The sequence below is a fragment of the Protomyctophum bolini genome (genome assembly GCF_963924005.1).
Source record: "Protomyctophum bolini genome assembly, chromosome: 2".
Lineage (NCBI taxonomy): Eukaryota > Metazoa > Chordata > Actinopteri > Myctophiformes > Myctophidae > Protomyctophum > Protomyctophum bolini.
In genome coordinates this window covers 3,774,146-3,797,528 of record NC_137863.1, presented here as the reverse complement: position 1 = coordinate 3,797,528, position 23,383 = coordinate 3,774,146, and the positions used below count along the sequence as shown (strand labels likewise).

The 23,383-nt window shown below is 44.1% G+C and overlaps 1 protein-coding gene across 2 annotated transcripts; it reads right to left on the bottom strand.

The window, feature by feature from the left end:
* Positions 1-6,113: 6,113 nt before the first annotated feature.
* On the bottom strand, positions 6,114-23,156 carry dnajc14 (DnaJ (Hsp40) homolog, subfamily C, member 14). Of its 2 annotated transcripts, none has more exons than XM_080783480.1 (7): positions 23,040-23,156; positions 20,076-21,829; positions 16,958-17,064; positions 15,320-15,439; positions 13,852-14,012; positions 12,209-12,314; positions 6,114-9,257 (listed from the first exon to the last, which is right to left on the bottom strand). In XM_080783480.1, exons 2-7 carry the CDS (start codon positions 21,546-21,548, stop codon positions 8,894-8,896), a joined length of 2,331 nt encoding a protein of 776 aa, XP_080639606.1. In that variant the 5' UTR covers positions 21,549-21,829; positions 23,040-23,156; the 3' UTR covers positions 6,114-8,893. The 2 variants fall into 2 exon arrangements, with proteins under 2 accessions (XP_080639606.1, XP_080639607.1); XM_080783481.1 differs by having other exon boundaries at positions 20,085-21,829.
* Positions 23,157-23,383: the final 227 nt, after the last annotated feature.

Here is a 23,383-nt window from a genome sequence, read left to right as displayed (position 1 = left end):
GAGAGAGAGATAGTGCTGCACTGTTGCCTGCTAATGAGAGAGAGAGAGAGAGAGAGAGAGAGAGGAGAGGAGGGGGGGGCGGGCTGGGAGAGGGGAGTTGCACCACTCAGTTCACACGGGTGTGATTTTTTTTTCATGTCAAGGACATGAAAGCGTTTGAGAACCACTGATATAGAAACAAGTGTTACAGAATAGTTTATAGGATTATTTTGAGTGGTGTAACGACTCCCTTACGGTCCGGAGCCATGTGTGGGTGGCTGGCTGGCTGGCTGGCTGGGTGCGTCCGACCACGAAAACAGCATGGTTTTTCACCACCTGTGCACAACCTAACACACACACAAACACACGTATTAACTGTATATATGGTACTACTAACAGTACTACTGAGTAGAGGGTACAGTAGAGGGACCCCCACACGGTAACTCTGTCATTTCTCAAACGTTTCGGACATGGGACGGCTCGCCGGAATCGAGCCGGCACCCTGGGTTTGTTCCTGTGGGTCCCCCCCTACCCCCCCCCCCCCCCCTACCCCAGGGACCCCCCACACGGAGTTGCACCACTCACTTCACACGGGTGTGATTTCAGAAGACATTTTTGCAGAATCGGCCTCAGTTAAATCTAGCATACAATCAAAGTGTTTATAGTTTTGCGATAATGTTTAAACCAGTAGAACTAATCCAAGAACATAAGGAACCGATGTCCTGTACATTAATCACAAAACAATTAAATTGCACATTATAGGAAATCATTTTTATTTCAAAAATCAGAGAAAGCGGAGGAGACAAACCCAACTAAACAGTGATATTTTAAAACTACCCCCCCCCCCCCCCCCCCTAATAAAAAAAATGGTACATGTACTTTTTCTTTAAGTGTCCTGCACATTAAACCCCTGATGATTGTCATATTTTTTGCAATACCTTTTGCATATTCTGTTCAAAATAAGAATAAGAAAATAACGGAACTAGTCGGAGCTTCGACCGATAGAATCGTTTTGTTCGTGGACTTTAAACTTCACAACCACCTCCAAACTTGCAGAAATCTTTTAAAATAAACTCAACAAATCTTTGACTTGTACTATAATGAGAGACATTGCCACCATTTTGTTTTTTTTAAATGTTTGGAATTGGAACCTCTTCACAATTTACATCACTGACATTGACCAGAGCACCAAAAACGAAATGTACGATTTGTTTTTTGTGCAACGTTGATATTGGAAAAAACAATATTGGTCTCGTCATCCGTGTTCAAGGCCATACAACACCTCTGCTAAGAAAACCAGATTACAGATGGAGATGAAAGATTTAGAAACTTTAGGACTTAATACAAGGTCATTTCTTAAGCTGTAATAATACGTGTATCGATCGCATATTGTCAATGCAGTGGGCTAGCTTTGATATACAGTAAGAGCTTCTCCAATTGATGATAATGATGATAACCCTTGGAAACATTTCAAAGAATTCTCATTTAACCATGATAATGAAGCAAAAATAACAATTTAATTAATTTAATTACAAGATACGAATTATATTGTACAAGTCAGTCGACCCCCCTTCCATTTCTACTGGCGTAGAAGTGCAAAACTTCAAAATAACTGGCGTGGCGCTTTTTTTCCCCATCAAACTTCAATATCACAAAAATAGCTGTCATCAATCAAAATGCTTCGGATTCGTACTGTACTCTTCCAGAAATCAATCTTTTCAGAGATACATGTAAACAATAATCCCCCAATCTACATCTTTTTTGGGAAGTAAACTATTCCCCGGAAATATGACTAGATTTAAGAATAATTTAAATGCTGAACCAAAACACCACATATTAATGGATAGATGGAACTTAAAAGGACCTCTTGACATTTTTATACTCTTTTCCAACTGGTATAAAGTTAAGTGATCTTTAGAGCATTGGTTCCTAAAGTGGGGTCCGGGGACCCCCAGGGGTCCCTGAGGGAGTTCCAGGGGGTCCCCAGCTAAATGATAGTTGGGAACCAAATAAAGTGGGGGTCCCAGAGATAGAAATGCAATTAAATGGGGAGACTGTAGACTAATATGCATGTAAAAGTGGGGGTCCTTGAAATTCAATGGTTGAGAATCACTGCTAGAGAGTCATACAAATCTTATCTTATGGGGGTCCCTGGCGTATATTTTGTAATGGGGGTCCGTGTGCTAATGAGTGTCAATTTGGGGGTCCCCGACATGAAAAAGTTCTCATCACAAGCATAGCATATCATTGGTGTTGGGAAGAAACCTCTCATCTCCACAGTGCAGTGGATTTCAACGCTTTTCACATCAAGGCCCATTATAAATATATAATATATAACCACCATTTGATGACATCTGAGACAAATTCCAGTAACCAAAATCTCGCTCCAGCATGGCGGCGGTGTTGCGGAGAAATTGGTGACCCGCCGAAATATGTTACCATCTTGTGGACTTACATATAACTTACACGGAGGTCTTTAAATACGTGGCGTATAAATACAGCTATAGGTTGAACTCTGCTAATAAACAAACCACAATAATTAAGGTTCGGACACTGACGTTATCATGTGATCGTCTTCTACATCGTTGTCACATATTTCAGCAGGTCACCAAATTCACCGTAACACAGCCTTGCTGGAGTGAGCGAGTGTGAGTGAGCGAGTGTGAGTGTGAGTGAGCGAGCGAGCGAGCGAGTGTGAGTGAGTGAGAGTGAGAGTGTGAGTGAGCGAGTGAGAGTGAGTGTGAGTGAGTGTGTGTGAGTGAGTGTGAGTGAGTGTGTGTGAGTGTGAGTGTGTGAGTGAGTGTGAGTGAGTGAGTGTGAGTGAGTGAGAGTGTGAGTGAGTGTGAGTGAGTGTGTGTGAGTGAGTGTGAGTGAGTGAGTGGCTGAGATTGTGGGTATTGTAATTCAGCTCTAGCCTCTCAGACCCAAAACTAAAGGAATATTGTTGTCGTTGTTTGATAAGGTTTGTCTGTAATTCCATATTGATGTTGGTACCATTAGGAGAGATAACAGGTCAACACGTTGACCAAGAATAACAATCATTTTACATTCTCTACAATGTGTAAGACTTCTTGTAAATTAAGCAATGCAAGATGTTTAACAATAATTTAACTCTTGAGAGTGTAAAAAGAAAGCAATTGGGTTTCTTTTTTTTTTTTACACATTCAAGAGTTAAAGATCTATAAGGATCTATAATGTGTGCTACTTTTGGATTTGAATGCTGAAAAGTAACAGGTTTGGACCCAACAGTCACAATATGGAATTTCTTCTGCTAACAAGTATGGTCCATATCTAGCCAACACCAGAAAACATAGCTCGTGTCCAGGGAATGCTCGAGTGTCCAACAAAATAACAGATCTACAAGCTCACAACATGCGGCGACACATTGTGAGCTTGTATGTAGATGGAGTATTTTGGACGCAAATCGCTCTGGTTGTATACGTATGAGTCATATGAGTCAGGTGTAAAAAGAAATAATAGTTGTGGACTAAACATTTCACAACTTCTATTCCTTTATGTATTGGTTGGTTGTAGAATGAATTGTTAACGTTCCAATGTCCACAAAAAAACACAATTAAATCACAATCATTTGTGTTAGAATGAGTGGTGACTGACAGCCAGGCCGGGCCACTTGCAACAGAACCCCGCAACGAGTTGCACTGCAAATCTTTTTGGTGTGGACTGGGCTTTGAACCCATTCAGGGCGGGAACCCCTTTTGGTGTTTTAAGCAATACTTTAGCTATAGAGGGTCTGCGCGTGACATCATCACGAAGTTATGCAAGAATGCCTACTGAGTGGCAAACAACTCCTTTCTGGTCTTGACAGACAGACAGACTGTTTGGATGACAGAAAAGTCCTATCCGATTGCATTAAACAACATTAAACAATGTTAAACTCACTGTGCCTGTTGCTTTGCCACTCGATGTGCCACTCACTTTAAGCATGTGCAATGCATACCCTCTATTGAAAAATAGCAGATCTGTAGGACTATTTTTGAAAAATCGTGAAAATGTGGCACAAATCTTTGAATATATATTCTTTCAGAGCGAATGTTTTCAACTCAAATCTTTGGGGGGGGGGGGGGGGTCCCTGGAACAACATATTTTCAGATGGGGGGGTCGGTGGTCAATTTCATAATGTTTTTGGGGGTCCTTGACATGAAACTGTTTGAGAACCACTGAGATAGAAACATAGGGTTTTTCCGAAAACTGTCAGGATTTAGAAGGAATTTGTAGAATGGTCCTCAGGCCTAAAGACTGGTGTTATGGCTCCATCTGGAGAGAAGAAACTCGAGTTTACTCGTCATAAAATGGGTGGAGATGAAAAGAAAGAAACCCTTGACCAACAGCAACAGAGGCACGACTCTGGATTTTCTTCACAGCAGTGCCACCTACAGGCGGCACCAAAGATAACATGTTGGAAAATAATTCCAACTCTAAACAGGCTCTATGCAGATTGCACACAGAATAAATCTTCCTACTTCCTTTCTTACTTACTTAGTTCCTTCACAGGTGTTACCAGATAAGCCTCTAGTTCCAATTAGTGCACAGTGGGTTGTCAAACTGTTTAATTTCAAGGACCCCCATAACTCTAAGAGTGTAACACATGGAACCACAATGACAATGTGGTTCCATTTGTACACTCTCGGACCCCTTTTCCACCGCTTGGTTCCCAGTGGGAACCGGTTCAGTTCTTTTCCACCGGTTGGTTCCCAATGGGAACCGGTTCAGTTCTTTTCCACCGGTTGGTTCCCCAATGGGAACCGGTTCAGTTCTTTTCCACCGCTTGGTTCCCAATGGGAACCGGTTCAGTTATTTTCCACCGGGTTGGTTCCCAGTGGGAACCGGTTCAGTTATTTTCCACCGGTTGGTTCCCAATGGGAACCGGTTCAGTTCTTTTCCACCGCTTGGTTCCCAATGGGAACCGGTTCAGTTATTTTCCACCGGGTTGGTTCCCAGTGGGAACCGGTTCAGTTATTTTCCACCGGTTGGTTCCCAATGGGAACCGGTTCAGTTCTTTTCCACCGGTTGGTTCCCATTGGGAACCGGTTCAGTTCTTTTCCACCGGTTGGTTCCCAATGGGAACCGGTTCAGTTCTTTTCCACCGGTTGGTTCCCAGTGGGAACCGGTTCAGTTCTTTTCCACCGGTTGGTTCCCAATGGGAACCGGTTCAGTTATTTTCCACCGGTTGGTTCCCAGTGGGAACCGGTTCAGTTATTTTCCACCGGTTGGTTCCCAATGGGAACCGGTTCAGTTCTTTTTGGTTCTTAGTCCATGAGCCAGAGCTCCAAAATTGGTGGGGAAAAACTAGACCTATATTAAATTGTTTATAGGATCAATACTAGACCTAGAAAGCCTGTGATCATTTAATTAACTTCGTAAATTTTCATGAATGAGAGGCATAGAACTTCTGTCTGCTTCTGTTCAGGTTTGAAATGGGCGCCATAAATGTGATAAATGCTCCGTTTGTACTCACCCATTAAATCATTCCAAAGACGTGGAGTGAAATATATGGTCCTCTAGTTTTATATCCATGTGAAAGTTCTGGCACAAAACGTGTATTTAGTCAATTATCTCCACTTTTTCACGAGATGCACACGGACGTCTTTCTCTCCGGGCAAACAGGCCCGGAATGATCGCTGGACTGATTTTACGAATACGTCCCGTTTACCGCAGACGTCATCACCAATTATTGACCAGGGGAACACAAAGGTTTGGGTCACACAGTTGGCAGGTGCCTTGCGAAAGGTGCTCCAATTGAAGAGAAACAAAATCCCAATGTGGCTCCATTATCCCATTCTGGACAGGAACCCCTGTCGGTGTTTTAACTGCATTATGCTTTATCTATTGAAAAATAGCAGATCTACAAGCTCATAGCGCGTCACCGAGTGCCGCGCTACGAGCTTGTAGATCTGCTATTTTTTGAAAAACCGTGAAAATGTGGCGCAAATCTTTGAATATACGTATATTCTTTCAGAGCGAACGTTTTTTAACTCAAATCTTTGCTTCTGGGGGGGTCGGTAGGCCAAATAAAATACGTATATTTTTGGGGGTTCGTGACATGAAAGAGCTTGAGAACCAACTGTCATAGAAAACATACGTTGTTTTGAGAACCACTGACATAGAAACATACGTTGTTTTTTCTTCAGAAAAGCCTTTACTGATGTAGAACACATTTGTAGAATCAGCCTCCGGTCGGGAGGCTAAGAATAAGAATCATTCCCCCACAATATCTGTAGTGCATTTTGACAGGATGTGTCTCTGATGTGTACAGTATAATATATATATATAAGTTAATGTTCTAGCATAATATCTAGCAGCTCAAATGGCACTTAAAGATAACGGGAAGCAATTCAAGCTAAAACTGAACATAAAGATTTGTGATGTAATAATTAATAACATTTCCAGGAACAAATTAATTAAAGTAACCTGAAGCCCAAGAGGGCAAAAAAAAGAAGAAGATCTAAAGAAAAGAAAAATGTCAAGGTGTCCCTTTAAACCTATGAAGTATGAAACCTTACCAAAGAGCAGATCTACAAGCTCTACGAGCTTGTAGATCTGCTATTTTTGAAAAATCGACTGACATAGAAACATAGCCTTTTTCAGAAAACTGTCAGGATGTAGAAGAACATTTTTAGAATCTGATCTCAGGTCAGAATGGGTTAAACCTATGAAGTATGAAACCTTACCAAAGAGCTTATTTTATGTTTTTTTAAAGAGTACAGCGGGGGAAATGCATGAAGAATCATACAGTATTATGTCATATGGATCACATACGGGTGGAATTCTGTTTTTGCACATTGAATGGGAAAATGTACCCTACATTATGAAAATAATTAATTATTGTACCATGTTTGCCCAAACAGCACAGTTATTAGATTCTCACATTTCTGCCTAATGGGAGTCGATCCTCTTCTCAAATTATATTAAAACGTGACAACTTGATGATTTAAGGATCAATTCCTGTTCAGAAGGAAAGACAATTCTGTTCATATTCAGAACTACAATCTGTAAGAGACTGAAAATCAACCTTTTGATACTAACTTTGTTAAAAGTAACATAAACCACCAAATTAAATTATATAAATCAGCCAAACAAAGCAAAAGTGGTTTTGACTACGGTAGTAATTTTGCTTCCGTTCTGAAAAAATAAAAATAAAAAGCAATTTTTAGCATGTTGGCTAATGTCAACAATTTAACCCATTCTGAACGGGAACCCCTTTTGGTGTTAGCATCATGTCATGCTTTAGCTATTGAAAAACAGCAGATCTACAAGCTCGTAGCGCGCCACCGAGTGGCGCGCTACGAGCTTGTAGGTCTGCTATTTTTGAAAAATCGAAGAATGACTGACATTTTTTAGAATCTGATCTCAGGTCAGAATGGGTTAATCAGACCAGTGTGTGTCCAGTGGAAACCTCGTATGAATCTGATCTCAGGTCAGAATGGGTTCATCAGACCAGTGTGTGTGTCCAGTGGAAACCTCGTATGAATCTGATCTCAGGTCAGAATGGGTTAACTTAGCACGCCATGTTGTCGCCGTCTTGAGAAGAAGTTCCACTTTCTTTTTCTTTGTCTCTAAATCTAAAGCAACGCAAAAATCACTTTAACAATTATCAATGTATTTAAATAAACGTGGGAGGGAGGGAGGGGGGCAATATTCCTTTCCGTATTTGTAGATTTGCGTCAGAAATCTCATGACTTGCAGGTTCAGATTCGTTCCTTAAAACCCATTTTGGGGCGGGAACCCCTTTTGGTGTTAATAGCATCATGTCATGCTTTAGCTATTGAAAAATAGCAGATCTACAAGCTCATAATATGAGCTTGTAGGTCTGCTATTTATTTTTTTTACTCGAAGAACGACTGACATAAACATAGCTTTTTCAGAAAACTGTCATTTTCAAAGACATTTTTTAGAATCTGATCTCAGGTCAGGGTTAAACTCACGTTAACAGTAGGCCCACACACACGTCACTAGTGCACACAGGTCACTAGTGCACACAGGTCACTAGTGCACACGGGTCACTAGTGCACACAGATCACTTGTGCACACAGATCACTAGTGCACACAGGTCACTAGTGCACACAGGTCACTAGTGCACACAGGTCACTAGTGCACACATCAAAGGTAATGCTGAAGCAGTTAAAACTGCACGGATCAACCCATTTCCAACGTTTATGACGATCATCATCACGGTCAAATTAATTAATCCAAGAAAACATTCCAAAAATCGGCCTTTTGAAAAATCTCCCAACAATTTCTTTTGCACCGACTGTATTAATTAACCCGGGAAACACGACCATAAACGGGGAAAAAACGACCCTATCCCAAAAAAAAGAAAAACAATAGCGCAAGTTTTAGAGAAACCAAAAAAAGGTTTTTAAAATTTGCAAGTGAATCAATAAATCATGCATGCAATGCAGGATTTGGCAGGAAAATTAAGAAAAAAAGTTGTTTTCATTTGCAGAACAGTTTCAATACCAAGGCTACGGTCTTCTGAAAGACCAACAGAACCAAAGAGAAATGAGTGGAGGGGGGGGGGGGGGGGGGGGGAGGGGGAAGCACCATCACTGCCATCTTCTATTAACCCCTTCCAGCAAATACTTCAATTGGGGGGCAAGTTATTATTCCTCTTCATGATCCTATAGCAGGCTCTCTGACGCCCTCTGCTGTTGGCTGTCTGAATGGCAGCCCTCTGCACCGCGTCAATCTACCCCCGAGTTCTACCCCCTCTCATGAAGGGGGGGGAGGGGGGGCAGGGGGGGGCAGCTCTTGGCACGCCGCCCCGCGGGACAGGCGAGCGAGAGACACAAACATGGGCCATTTATTTATTCGTTTCCGGGAGGGGTTCGTTCCCTGCTGTTGCTATGGTGATATAATAAACATCAAGAACATCAACAGGTTTAAGGTTTTGTGTTCACCTCTGAAACGGCTTACGGACCTTCTTTTTCCTCCGAGGCGGCGGCTTTCCGGCGCTTTCCGTCCAGGACGACGACGAGGTGGAGGTCTCGCCACCGGGCTCCGGACGCTCCCGCTGCTGCCCCGCCCCCGGCATGAAGAAACCTGTCTGAGACGGGGGAGGGGAGAACGGTGGCGGCACCCCCCCACCGGCCCCGGACCCACCGGACCCCCCAGCCCCAGGAGGGTGAGATGGGCCCCCAGAGGGGAAGAAGCCCCCGTTGGCGGTCATGTCGTTGACGGGCCCGCCCTGAAAGATCCGGTTGAAGAAGTCCTGGAGGTCCGCGGGGTTGCTCGGACCGGGACCGTTTTCAGACGTCGTCCTGGAAAAGAAAAAGACATAAGACTAGGATACAAAGTCTGATATTCTCCCTTTTTTTACCAACCGTTGCCTGAATAAAACGACATTTAAATGCAGGTGTCAATCCGTGTTATGAGCACACTGTACCACAGCATAGCACTCGCATACTGTACAATCATATCATGTCTCTTTTGTCTGACGCATGCCAGAATTTTGGGTCTGATGGCAATCCTTTTACTTGTGTATAAAGCGCTCAATGGTCTCGCACCTTCCTACCTACATGACTGCCTGCCTAAAGATGCCCCAAACCGCCCCCTAAAGGTCTTCCACTGCTGGCCTGCTCGCTTTGCCTAAATAAATGGCAACTAAAAAATACGGGGAAGCAGCTTTTTGCTTCTACGGGCCGTCGGCATGGAACAAGCTCCCACTGTACCTTCGACAGGCAGCCTCTGGAGACATTTTTAAAGCTCAGCTCAAGACCCACTTCTACAACATTGCTTTTAATTGATCTTTTATTTTTTGTTATTCATGTCCTCACTGTATTGCATTACTGCTTGTTTTTCTAATGTTTATGCCTTGCTTTTCTTTTCTTTTATCCTCCATTTCTCTGTAAAGCACTTTGAGCTGCATTTCATGTCATGAAAGGTGCTATACAAATAAAGTTTTATTATTATTATTAATCCTGATATTAAAGGGAGTTAATACACCATCAGCATCTAATATTGACGTTTGACAAATGTTCAAGATTAAATATGTTACGACAACAAAACAGATTTGATTTAGAGCATTTAACGTAAGCAAAAGAAAAATAAGAAAAAATAACAAAGCCTGATGACCTTTTCTTCAAAAGAAAAGCCGTCCCGTGCGGGTCCATTTGGTTCCATTTGTACACTCTCAAGAGTTAGTTTGAGAACCACTGCCATTGTAATTGTATAGCAGACACGAAGCTCTGACAGTGTGACAGAATGTGTTTAGTGTGTGATTTGGAAGAAATTTAAAATTAAATATTCTTTTTGTTTTAATGAATTAAGACACTTATTATTTTAAGTAACTAAGTATTTGTGTTAACTTTTTCTGGTTGGATGATTATGAAAAACTTGAATTTTGTTTTAGGAAAGGCATTTTTGTTTTAGCTGATTTCTTATGTAAAGCTTGGGGAAAAAAGGCAGAATGTTTTGTTTGTGTGGGAAAAAAATATATAAGAATGTTCATTTTATTGTACACCTACAATGCAATATTGAAGTCCATGTGGGCTGGGCACCTTTGGTGCGTGACACAAATAATCTATCTATCTATCTATCTATCTGTGATGAAACTTTTTTCCAGAAACAGTTACAAATGTGAACCGTCAACAGAGATGTAAACAGGTTTTCAATGTAATGAGTCCCAGGATGAAGGGATGGTCTTTTAGAAATGAGTCCCACTTCAACGACGTTAGGAGTCATATTTTTGCCATTTTTACAAATTGCAGCATTTAACTCCCATTTCATTTTATATGGTTACAATGCAGTTATATTCACGTAGAAAACAGAAGAAGAATAACCACATTATAACTAAAGCAAGCTAAATAAACTAGAATAAAAAACAGTACAGTAGTACAGTAGTGCATCCCGTGGATGCAGAGGTCGTTGTTTTATTGCGTCCCTTAACTATAAACTGCGTTTTGGAATGCAAAATGCACCCTGTTTTAATCTCTGCGTCAATGTTTGGATCCGGTTTCCGGATCCCAACCCTAAACAATAACGGCCTGTGGCTCTGACTGACTTCCAGGACACTCACCTCTGCCTCGTGGAGGAGCTGCTGCTGTTCTTTGAACCCTAAATAACAACGTCCTTCCAGGACACTCACCTCTGCCTCGTGGAGGAGCTGTTGTTGTTCTTTGAACCCTAAATAACAACGTCCTTCCAGGACACTCACCTCTGCCTCGTGGAGGAGCTGCTGTTGTTCTTTGAACCCTAAATAACAACGTCCTTCCAGGACACTCACCTCTGCCTCGTGGAGGAGCTGCTGTTGTTGTTCTTTGAACCCTAAATAACAACGTCCTTCCAGGACACTCACCTCTGCCTCGTGGAGGAGCTGTTGTTGTTCTTTGAACCCTAAATAACAACGTCCTTCCAGGACACTCACCTCTGCCTCGTGGAGGAGCTGCTGTTGTTGTTCTTTGAACCCTAAATAACAACAGTCTTCCAGGACACTCACCTCTGCCTCGTGGAGGAGCTGCTGTTGTTGTTCTTTGAACCCTAAATAACAACAGTCTTCCAGGACACTCACCTCTGCCTCGTGGAGGAGCTGCTGTTGTTCTTTGAACCCTAAATAACAACGGTTCCTTCCAGGACACTCACCTCTGCCTCGTGGAGGAGCTGCTGTTGTTCTTTGAACCCTAAATAACAACGGTTCCTTCCAGGACACTCACCTCTGCCTCGTGGAGGAGCTGCTGTTGTTCTTTGAACCCTAAATAACAACGGTTCCTTCCAGGACACTCACCTCTGCCTCGTGGAGGAGCTGCTGTTGTTCTTTGAACCCTAAATAACAACAGTCTTCCAGGACACTCACCTCTGCCTCGTGGAGGAGCTGCTGTTGTTCTTTGAACCCTAAATAACAACAGTCTTCCAGGACACTCACCTCTGCCTCGTGGAGGAGCTGCTGTTGTTCTTTGAACCCTAAATAACAACGGTTCCTTCCAGGACACTCACCTCTGTCTCGTGGAGGAGCTGCTGTTGTTCTTTGAACCCTAAATAACAACAGTCTTCCAGGACACTCACCTCTGCCTCGTGGAGGAGCTGCTGTTGTTCTTTGAACCCTAAATAACAACGGTTCCTTCCAGGACACTCACCTCTGCCTCGTGGAGGAGCTGCTGTTGTTCTTTGAACCCTAAATAACAACGGTTCCTTCCAGGACACTCACCTCTGCCTCGTGGAGGAGCTGCTGTTGTTCTTTGAACCCTAAATAACAACGTCCTTCCAGGACACTCACCTCTGCCTCGTGGAGGAGCTGCTGTTGTTCTTTGAACCGAAGGAGATGTGATACGGCACTCGGTGCGTGTCTGGAGAGATACCTATTCTTTGGCAACCGGCCCATTCTGAAACACGAGAGCACAGCGAGAGAGAGAGAGAGAGAGAGAGAGAGAGAGAGAGAGAGAGAGAGAGAGAGAGAGAGAGAGAGAGAGAGAGCGTGTCAGAACGCTTTGCTGCCAGAGAGACAAATGACCTCCTTTGTCTGTCTAACTAGACGCCCTGAGGCCTCGCACAACATCCTCCTCCCACGTCCCCCTTCTGCCTTACGCCAACCGCTGCCTAATACACAACCATCTAATGGACCTGGTGTATCTCTATCCTACCTTAATATACAACCATCTAATGGACCTGGTGTATCTCTATCCTACCTTAATATACAACCATCTAATGGACCTGGTGTATCTCTATCCTACCTTAACCCATTCTGACCTGAGATCAGATTCATATACGAGGTTTCCACTCGCCGGACACACACCGGTCTGATGAACCCATTCTGACCTGAGATCAGTCGCTCTTCGATTTTTCAAAAAAATAGCAGACCTACAAGTTCGTAGCGCGCCACTCGGTGGCGCGCTACGAGCTTGTAGATCTGCTATTTTTCAATAGCTAAAGCATAACATGATGCCAACACCAAAACGGGTTCCCGTACAGAATGGGCTAATATACAACCATCTAATGGACCTGGTGTAGCTCTATCCTACCTTAAAATACAGACATTACATTTTCATTTCAAGGACCGCCGGTTTAATATGCATTTGGAACAATTCCTTTTATACTTCCTTACACTGTAAGATCCTCAGCGCTCATTTAACTGAGAATGTACACTCTGAGTTACAGACCCTTAAAGGAGAATTCCATGCTAGAAGGCTTTCTTACCTTTATTTGTAGTTGTTACGTCCCCACCAAAGAGGTCCAGGTGTTGTTTTGTGCAAAAGCGCATTATTAGCTATTTCCCCTTGAATGGGGCATGGGGTGTTGTGCTAATTCGCTTATTTCCATCACTCACTTTTTTTATATCCTCTCTTCATAATGTAAATAGTATTCCAAGCGGCACACTTTACTACTTATTTTGATGGAAATAGCCAATAATGCACTTTTACACAAAATAACACCCGGACCTCTTTGGTGGGGACGTAACTACTACAAATAAAAGGTAAGAAAGCCTTCTAGTATGGAATTCTCCTTTAAGGTTCCATTTGTTTCCGAACTATCATTGATTTAGCTGGGGACTCCCTGGAGCCCTCTCAAGGACTCCTGGGGGTCCACCCTTCACATCAGATTCAGAACAAAGGGATTTTTAGGTTCAAAATCGTCACCATTAGGATGACCGACAGATTGGATATTATTTTCTGAAGGAGGAAGGAACATGCGTATAGCGGGAAATACATTTAAAGGAAAAACCATGTTTTCACCTGTGATGTCATAGACCTTTCCATCCATAATACCATACCTGTGATGTCATAGACCTTTCCATCCATAATATCATACCTGTGATGTCATAGACCTTTCCGTCCATAATATCATACCTGTGATGTCATAGACCTTTCCGTCCATAATATCATACCTGTGATGTCATAGACCTTTCCGTCCATAATATCATACCTGTGATGTCATAGACCTTTCCGTCCATAAAGGCAAAGTATGTGATCCGTAGGCCCAACATGCTGGACTCGGCCCACAGATCTCCCTCCTCGGCGCTGTGGCAGCGGTTGCACTCGGCACAGAACCGAGCCTCCGTGGGCTCACGGTTCATCTCGAACCTCCTGCAAGACAGATCGGTGGTCAGCAACATGTCTTGGGACATTTGTGGTCGTATAGTGACTACATCTGTCATTAAAAGAATGTATGTTTTTTCAGCGATTTTCTTAGTTTTAAGGGTAACTGTTGTATAATTGCAATATTACACTTGAGGTTTACACTCCAGTATTACACTTCAGTGATGCTTGCGGAACTCGACTACGTCTCGTTCCTGACCGCATCATCTGTCGTGGCGATAATCACGTTAAACCACACCCTCCCTCTCTCTCGTGTAATATTGCTTAATTCAACGGAAGCTAGTGGTGACACACCGATGTCACAGTTGTTGTTGCTGCGTCAGACACTTGTGCCTGTCACGCCGTGCGACAGGTGTGATGCGACAGGTGTGATGTGAGAGGCGTGATGTACAACAAATCCGATATTAAGCGAGCCCGAGTATTTTCAGCACTCCGATGATCCAAAAATAGTCATGCGTGTTTGTTTCAACAATCCCACTCCCCTTCTCTCCATCCGCACAGTTCCTGCTGTGTTCTGTAAAATAAATAGGAGGAAAGCTCATGCTTTAACCGTTAACCAATTCAATTCCCCCGTGCAACTTAACCCTAGAAAGCTTTTAGTGCCGTTGTTAAGCTTGTAGATCAGCTATAAAAAAAAAAGTACTATTAAATTATTTTGTTCCAATTGGTCTAACTTTAACAGTTTGACTGTTTTAAACGCGTAACCCCGCATTTTAATCAACCCCCCTTCACTGCCGAGATTGTTGTATTACCTTTAGAGCATACGCTGAATTATTTGGGCTTTAAATCCGCGAAAATCCAGCGAAAAAAGGTTTCTCGGTTTGTTATGATCCGATCGTACCACCCGCCATCTTGGTGCACCCGGAAGACGCACACAAGACCCGTCTCCATGAGGCGTTGTACCCCATTCATTTGCATTGGCCTCAATTTCCCAGAAGCCCTAGCAGCCCCACAGCATGTGACGATTTCCGGTTTCGTCATCAAAACGAAAGCATCTAGTCTCTATCTCCGCGGCGAAGACGGAGTTTCTTTTTATTTATTACGATACGGCGGATTAAACACATAAAACAAAAGGAGGGTATGTCGTAGATCGCAGCGACAGTAACCTGGATTAAACCATTCCTGGCAGTAAAACAAAATAACATGAAAAGGAATCGTGATAATAGTGACATACTTGTGCTTGCCCTCACACTTGGTACACATCATGGTGTTCATAGTACATACTTGTGCTTGCCCTCACACTTGGTACACATCATGGTGTTCATACATATACACATCATGGTGTTCATACATACTTGTGCTTTCCCTCACACTTGGTACACATCATGGTGTTCATGGCTTCCTTCAGGTCGTCCTGTAGCTTGGTGAGGAACTCGTTCATGGACTTGGAGAGCTCCGTTGCGGCCATGCGCTTCCTGTAGAGCGAGGATAAAAACCTTTCAGTGACTAAATGGTAAATGGTGCATTTATATAGCAGCCTTTATCCAAGGCGCTTTACATAGATAGTGCATTACATTCACCCATTCACACACACACACACATTCATACACCGATTGCGGTGGAAGCCATGCAAGGCACCAACCAGCACATCGGGAGCAATTTGGGGTTCAGTGTCTTTGCCCAAGGACACTTCAACATGTAGACAGGAGGAGGAGGAGCCGGGATTCGAACCGCCGACCCGTGGATCATTGGACGACCTGCTCTACCTCCTGAGCCACAGTCGCCAAATGATGCCTTGATGACTGGAAGACATTATAAAGGCAAACCTTTCAGTGACTGTGCCATGATGACTGAATGACATTATGCCAAGTAGCATAATGATCTGATCAGCAACATGAATACAAGTTTTCAAACGTTTTTCATATCAAGGCCCGTTATGTATTCAGCATTTGAGCCACGGGACCACCATTGGATGAGATTAAGGGCCGATTCATACTCCTATTTTAGAGCTGAATAAAAGTCGGTTCGGCGCTGTAGAGCCTACAATGTGACGTCATTTGGCGCTGTAGAGCCTACAATGTGACGTCATTTGGCTCTGTAGAGCCTACAATGTGACGTCATTTGGCTCTGTAGAGCCTACAATGTGACGTCATTTGGCTCTGTAGAGCCTACAATGTGACGTCATTTGGCTCTGTAGAGCCTACAATGTGACGTCATTTGGCTCTGTAGAGCCTACAATGCGACGTCATTTGGCTCTGTAGAGCCTACAATGTGACGTCATTTGGCTCTGTAGAGCCTACAATGTGACGTCATTTGAGATTCGGGGGGCGGGCCGGGTACCGTCCTAAAGTCGCCTCTTCGGTGCTACTGAAAATGTCTGACGAGCAGAAATCATTTGGGCACTACAGCGCCGAAACAGCGGTAAAATAGGAGTATGAATCGGACCCTTAGCCTCTCAGACCCAAAACTAAAGAACATATTGATTATTGTTGTTGGAGGATAGGATTTTGTCCACAATTCCATGCTGTATTTATGTTGTTACCATAGGAGAGATAACAGGCAAACGTTGATCAAAATTATGATTATTTTAGATGCTAATTGTGTAGACTTGTGTAGACTGAAACTCTTGAGAGCGTAAAGTGAAACCAAATGGACCGTAAGAAGGGTTTTCATTTTACACTTTCAAGAGTTAAAGATCTATAAGGGTCCGTTTGGTTACCAACTCTCCATCATTTAGCTGGGGACCCCCTCAAGGACCACTGGTTGAAAACCACTGCCGTACAAATTGACAAACATTTGACAACATCAAATGGTACATATCAAAGCAGTACAATCTCGCAATGAGACATGTTGCGTTGCGAGCTTGGTAGATTGGTTATTTTCAGAGAGATTTGGTGTAGAGAAAGAACAAAGGGTTAGGGCCAAGTACAGAGCCCTGGGCTGGGTGTTATGCTGGTCGATATAAAGGTATATAAGTGGTTAATAATACTCACAGTTCATACTCTCTCCTCGTTTCGGGGTTACTGACGATATCCCACGCAGCTCTCAGCACCTTGAACGCCTCGCCTGCACGCGGGTGTTTATTCTTGTCTGGGTGAACCTAAGAAGGAAAGGACAGAACACACAGGTGAGGTGATTCAAGGCAATATCAATATCATTATCCCATAAGACCTGGAACGCCATCTGTGTCACCTTAGCGTTTAAACCGCCGACTAGCAGATCTACAAGCTCAAGCCTGTGATCTGTGAAGCAGCTTTTTCTGTCAATGCTCCTTTCGATTGGAACAAACTCCAAAAATCCATAAAAATCAGATCACTGCCTTCCCTATAGGTCAATTCAGGGAAATTATTTCTAACACTTTTACTCATCAATGTAACTGTTTTAATTGAGTCTCATCTATTTATTATATTTATTCTAGCTTTGGACACTTTCTGTTTTACAATTCATATTTTGATATTGCTGTATTGTAGAGTGTATGTTGTTGAGTTTGTATTTTGTGCTTTGTATTTCGGCTACATTGAAAATGAGGGCTTGCCCCTCAATTGTACTCCGAGTTTAAATAAAGGTTATGATGATGATGATGATCTGTAAAAAAAAAAGAGAATAGTGAAAATGTGTGCAAATGTTTAAATATATATTCTTTCACAGCAAATGCTTTTAACCCATTTTGACCTGAGATCAGATTCTGAAAATGTCTTCTACATCCTGACAGTTTTCTGAAAAAGCTATGTTTGTATGTCAGTCGTTCTTCGATTTAAAAACAAAAAAGCAGACCTACAAGCTCGTAGCGCGCCACTCGGTGGCGCGCTATGAGCTTGTAGATCTGCTATTTTTCAATAGCTAAAGCATAACATGATGCTATAACACCAAAAGGGGTTAAATAATAAATATATATTATTTCACAGCAAATGTTTTTAACTCAAATATTTGCTTCTGTGGGGGTGGGCGGTGTGGGGGGGGGGGGGGTCGCTGACTCACTGGAACAACATATTTTCAGATGTTTCAAATACAGATCATTCTGGGGGTGAAATAGTATGAGAACAAACCGATATAGAAACATGATTTAGAAGACATTTAGTAGAATCTGGTCTCAGGTCTCAGTAGGTTATATGAGATGAGTGTTCATTTCGTCTACTAAAACTATGAGGAAAAAATGTTTGTCAACTGCCCTTTTTCACTGACCAAATAAAAACGAACTAAACTATATTAGCACTGGAGACTGGCAGGTTTAATGCCACCCCTGAAGATGAGAGATATTGTCTGTTCTGTGATCTAGATGAAATTGAAAATGTTTTACTGCTCTAAATACGATGACATAAGGGATCTTCTGGTTAATAAGATGTCTTCTATATGTGGGGATTTCCTAGATTTAAATGACTATGTAAAAATGGAGATATGTTTGCCAAAGGGACTTTCGTTGTAGCAGATTTAATGTCAAGCTTGGGAAAGAAGACGGAGTACTCTGTATACATCTGAGGTGTAATATAATTATGTAATGTAAAGTTGTAAACATGCATAAATTATGTAATGTGATACATGCTGTAATTGCAACTGTGAAATGGTGTCTTATAAACCCATGAGGGTTGGGCACACGGTGTGCGTGACACGAAAATAAATAAACAATCATATGGTGACTACAACATTGACAAAAAATACTGACAATTTCGGTCAACAAATCTAAAACTAGGCTAAAATGTTTAAGGGACTAGTGGAGAAGAGACGCAGTAGAACTAAGACAAGTCCTTTTATGTTTGGTTGTGTCATGTGCAGGTCTTACTCTCCCAAAATAAACGGATGTACAACCAATCTGCTATTTTCAGCACAGCCGCCGGGATCAGGCATATAAATCAGGCATTCGATGGCCTCACTCACGGCCGGCCAAAATACAATTTTAGTCGACTACTTAAATCAACTGGAGATTTTAGTCAACTAAAACTAGACTAAAACATTTCAGATGACTAAAATATGACTAAAAGGTCATGTTGGTGATGTACTTAATTCCTCTTCTGCACTAGGTATGTTGGGTGTGTTTTTTCTAATGTTGTACGGGTCACTGTGTGCCTTTGTTGTCTTGTATTGTGTATTGTATTGTATTGTATCTGTATGGAGCAGGGCGGGTCCAAGACAAATTTCTCTCTTGGGAGACAAAATAAAGAAACCTTGAACCAATCTAAAACTAGGCTAAAATGTTAAGGGACTAGTGGAATTAGTAGAACTAAAGACAAGTCCTTGTATGTTTGGTTGTGTCGTGGGCAGGTCTCACTCTCCCAAAATAAACAGATGTACAAACCGATCTGCTATTTTCGGCACACAGCCGGGATCAGGCATATAATAAATCAGGCATTCATTTGATGGACTCACGGCCGGCCAAAATACAATTTTAGTCGACTACTAATCAACTAAAACTAGACTAAAACATTTCAGATGACTAAAATATGGCTAAAAGTAAATGGAGTTTCATTCAAAAGGACCGACTAAAAACTAGAGACCAGAGGAAATCAAGCCTTTGCTGCCTGCGGCTGCACCGGGGCTCTGGGATAGCCTGCCGCTTAAGTCGTCCATTTTTAAATCATTGAACTGAAGAACTTATTTATTTTCTCTGGTTTGAGCACAGCTACATCTGGCCCCCTGAAGCGCTAACCACGGCCATTTACAGAAATATGTTCTGCCGATTGAGTGTAGTGTCCAGGCTACCTCAACACAGTTTTCTGCTGTGCATATTTAACATCGTATTCAATTGCTGCATGTATTTGTTTGTATATTTTTGCTGTGTCATTGTTGTTCTCTTGCTGTGTTGTAGTAGTATAGCACTTTGGTTGGCTTCATGTCATTTTAAAATGTTTAAAATAGTGCCACCTCCTCGAAGCCTTTGATAATCATTTACCAAAAACGTATTGTATTAAATATTGTGTTCATGAAAAGGGCCAAGTCATCCCCACAATATCCCTAATGTATATGATCAGATCTAAGAAAAACTGGAACAACATATTTTCAGATGGGGGTCGGCGGCCACATTACATATATATTTATTTGGGGGTCCTTGACATGAAAATGTTTGCGATCCACCGACATAGAAACACAGGGTACGGTACAGCACAGTACAGTACATACATTACAAACCTGGACAGCCAGCTGTCTGTAAGCCCGTTTCAGCTCCGTTTCAGTAGCGTGAACCTCCACGCCGAGCACGGCGAAGGGGTCCAGATCCTCCTCCGGAACCTGAGCCATGGCCAGCAGTCTCTCCAGCTCCTGGTCCGGCTGGTACCTCCCCCCCGGGCCCGGGCCCGGCGGCGTCCTGCCGGGCGACTCCGGGCCGCCGCCGTTGGACGGACGCGGCGCTCTCCGGAACCAGTTTATGACTCTGGCGAGCCGGGAGCCCGCCGCGCCCCAGAACCGCGAGTCCCGCAGGGCGCCCCACCACCGCTGGCCCCGCTCCCCGCCCAGCTTGACGAACAGGCGCTTGCCCCCCAGGTACCCCAGGATGGCGATGACGAAGAACATGCCGCAGCACGCCATGAACGCCCGCTTGGCCCACCAGAGCGTGGTCAGGACCACGGAGAGCACGCCCGCGCCGCGCACGCGCGTCCACTCCAGGACCCGCCGGGCGTCCGCCCTCATGCCGGGCACGTCCGTGACCCGGGCGAGCAGCCGCAGCGCCAGGCCGTAGGCAGCCACGCCGCCGGCCTCCACGCCCACGCCACAGTTGTGCGTCAGCGTGACGATGAGCTCGATGACCATGTGGACGCAGGACATGCACCAGGTGCTCAGCGAGTCCGACAGGATGTCGCGCAGGGCGCCCGCGAACTGGCCGCCCGTGCGCCGGCGGCCCCCCCGCCCCTGCTGGTGGTGCTGGTTGTTGTTGCGTCTCCGGGTCTGCTTGTGGCGGCTGCTGCCGCCGCTCAGGGCGGCGCCGGACGACAGGCCGCCCTTCTGGACGGAGGAGGGAGGAGGAGGAGGAGGAGGAGGCGAGGAGGAGGAGGAGGCGAAGGCGGCGGCGTTGTAGGCGGCGGTGTAGGACGGGTGGCTCTGCTCCGAACCGCTGTTCCTGGACCGGCACCTCTTCCCAGTACCGCCGGGAGCGCCACCTCCCGGCGGGTTCCTCCAGCCACCGGACGACTCCCCCCCGTCCGCGTCCGCCGTCGTGTTTAGGCTTTCACCTCCTTGTCCGTCTTCCTCCTCCTCCTCCTCCTCTTCGTCGTCCATCGTCGTCTCCGCCGTCTTCCTACAGCCCGGCTCGGACGAGGCTCGCTCGTCCGAGACGATCCGTTCGGCGGAAACCTCTTCTTCTCCCGCGGCGTCCTCGCTGGGACCTCCCCCCCAGCAGCTCTCCGTTTCTCCGTCTCCTGAGGCTAGTGGGCTAGCGGCCGCGTCCTGAGGGTCAGATGGCAGACCTTCCGTCGAGACCTCTTCAGTTGGTCCTTCGCGTCCCTCCTCGGCCCCTCTGGCTTCACAGCAACCGGGCTCGGCCGTCCGAGCGGAACCGGAACCACCGGTGACCGCCGGGTCGCCGGCCGGGGAGCCCGCCTCGTCCTCGTTATCTACAATGCTGTCCATCTCCTTCTCGGCGGCGGGTTCTTTTTCCATTTTTTTCCACCCCGCTCTTAGCCTCTTGATTTACTTCTGTGAGAGTTGAGTGTCATTGGAGGTTGAAGGCGCCTGTTAGAGCCTGCATAGAACATGCTCGGTCAACATTTCCCCCAAAGTCTGGTGAGACGAGAACAAGAGCCTGGATTGGCTGAAGGTAGGTGTCATATTATCCACAATGTCCAGAGACACATCCAGGACAGGCGCGCAAACAAGACACAGAAAAAAAAGCTTTCTTCGCAGTCCAGTCACATTAGGAGGTGATTCTTTCTTCTTTTGATCTGAAAACAAAAAAACAAGCAAACCGATCACAAGTTACCCCCTCTGAAAAAGCCATTTGGATTTCATAAGGAATGACACCGCTTCTAAATTAAATGTGGGAGGCTAGTGGGAGTTAACTTTCACTTCAAGTAAAACTGAAACTTAAGGGGAAAAAAACTGTAAGCCACTTGGATTCATTCATTCATTCAACTTATTTCAAGGAGGAAAAAAATAAAGCACTGAATAATTCAGTACTGAAAAATGAATACTTTATGATCATGTAATGTCTAAAGTAAAAAGCTCTAACAAGCTTGCCAGATCTGCTATGTACTATGCAGATTTGCATAGTACAGATCTAACTGTACTATGCAAATGTGTCTCAGTTAATCTGCCTATCATTCATTACCTTCAGCTATGGACATTCAGATAAGTGTAGTTTCTTTCTAGACATACGGTACACGTGGCTTAATTTTCTCACGTAGGTCAGCTAATAAATAACAACCTTTAGATAGATTAGATAGTTTGCTTTATTTAATACAAGGCAAGGCATTAGACACACACGTGTCTTCTGTATCTTGCCTCTAGTACAGCCGGTCACACAATAGATCAGCCACAGGCCACGATAAGCCACGTTTTGACAACAAGACTTCCTCGTATCGATTATCAAACAGCCGCCATCTGTGAGCTCACGCGCGCGCTGCCTGCGACGCGTTCATTGTGAACTTTTATAGTTCTGCTATATATATATATATATTCGCCGAATTGTTCCATTTTTCGCCAAAATGTTCACCTAAATCGTGTCATCATCATGAATGCCCCCAGGGCGGGACAAGATTATATAGTTCCATCATGCCAACTTATAAACGAATTAAGTTCACTTTTGGTCATTTCAACAAAAGACACGTCACATCATGCAAATAAAAGATGTCCTGCTCCTGGAAGAATTAAGGGACCAAAAAAACGGACATAATGTTGAACACAACGCCGTTTAGCTAACCCTTTAGCCACACGACATGGACAGGAAGTCGTCCCACTTATACTAGTAGCACAGCTAAAACTGTGATGCTAGCTGTGATTTCTTCCTTCATATTAAAAAAAGGTGTTAGCATTGGGAAGCTAAAAAAAAGCTGTGGAGGATAATGTCCCGAATAAACGATTCTGGGGGACGACGGCAAGGGGAAACGTTTAAATCGTGCCGTTCGTAGAGAGTGTCCCGTTATTGCGCCTTACCTCCCGGAATAAGGGTGTTTTGTGTGGTGGTTGTTGTAGCTGCAGTCAGTGTGTCGGCTAGCTGACTGTTGTATTATAGTGAGACGTGTTGTTTTGCTTTGCTACTTTCAGCCTTCTTCTTCTTCTACTGACACTATACTTACTGTTTGTTTCTTCTTCTCCTCCTTCGTTCTGCCTGTGTGTGTCTTTTTGGAGGTGTATTAACGCCACCTACTGACTGTCTGACATGAAAGTTTGGAAAAAGCCTCATCTCTCTTTTCACTTTGCAAAATAATAAGACATTGGTAAATACATTGTCATTGACACTTATTATTAGCCCGCGGCGGACCCCCATTTTTGATTAA

Bases quoted from the DNA above. Each gene is read 5' to 3' on its own strand.
- dnajc14 (XM_080783480.1), bottom strand. From the start codon at position 21,548: ATGGAAAAAGAACCCGCCGCCGAGAAGGAGATGGACAGCATTGTAGAT. The intron at 17,065-20,075 runs GTATGTACTGTA...TTTCCTTCTTAG, and splicing joins TGGCTGTCCAGGTTTGTAAT to GTTCACCCAGACAAGAATAA. The intron at 14,013-15,319 runs GTATGTATGAAC...TCTGTCTTGCAG, and splicing joins AAGTGTGAGGGAAAGCACAA to GAGGTTCGAGATGAACCGTG.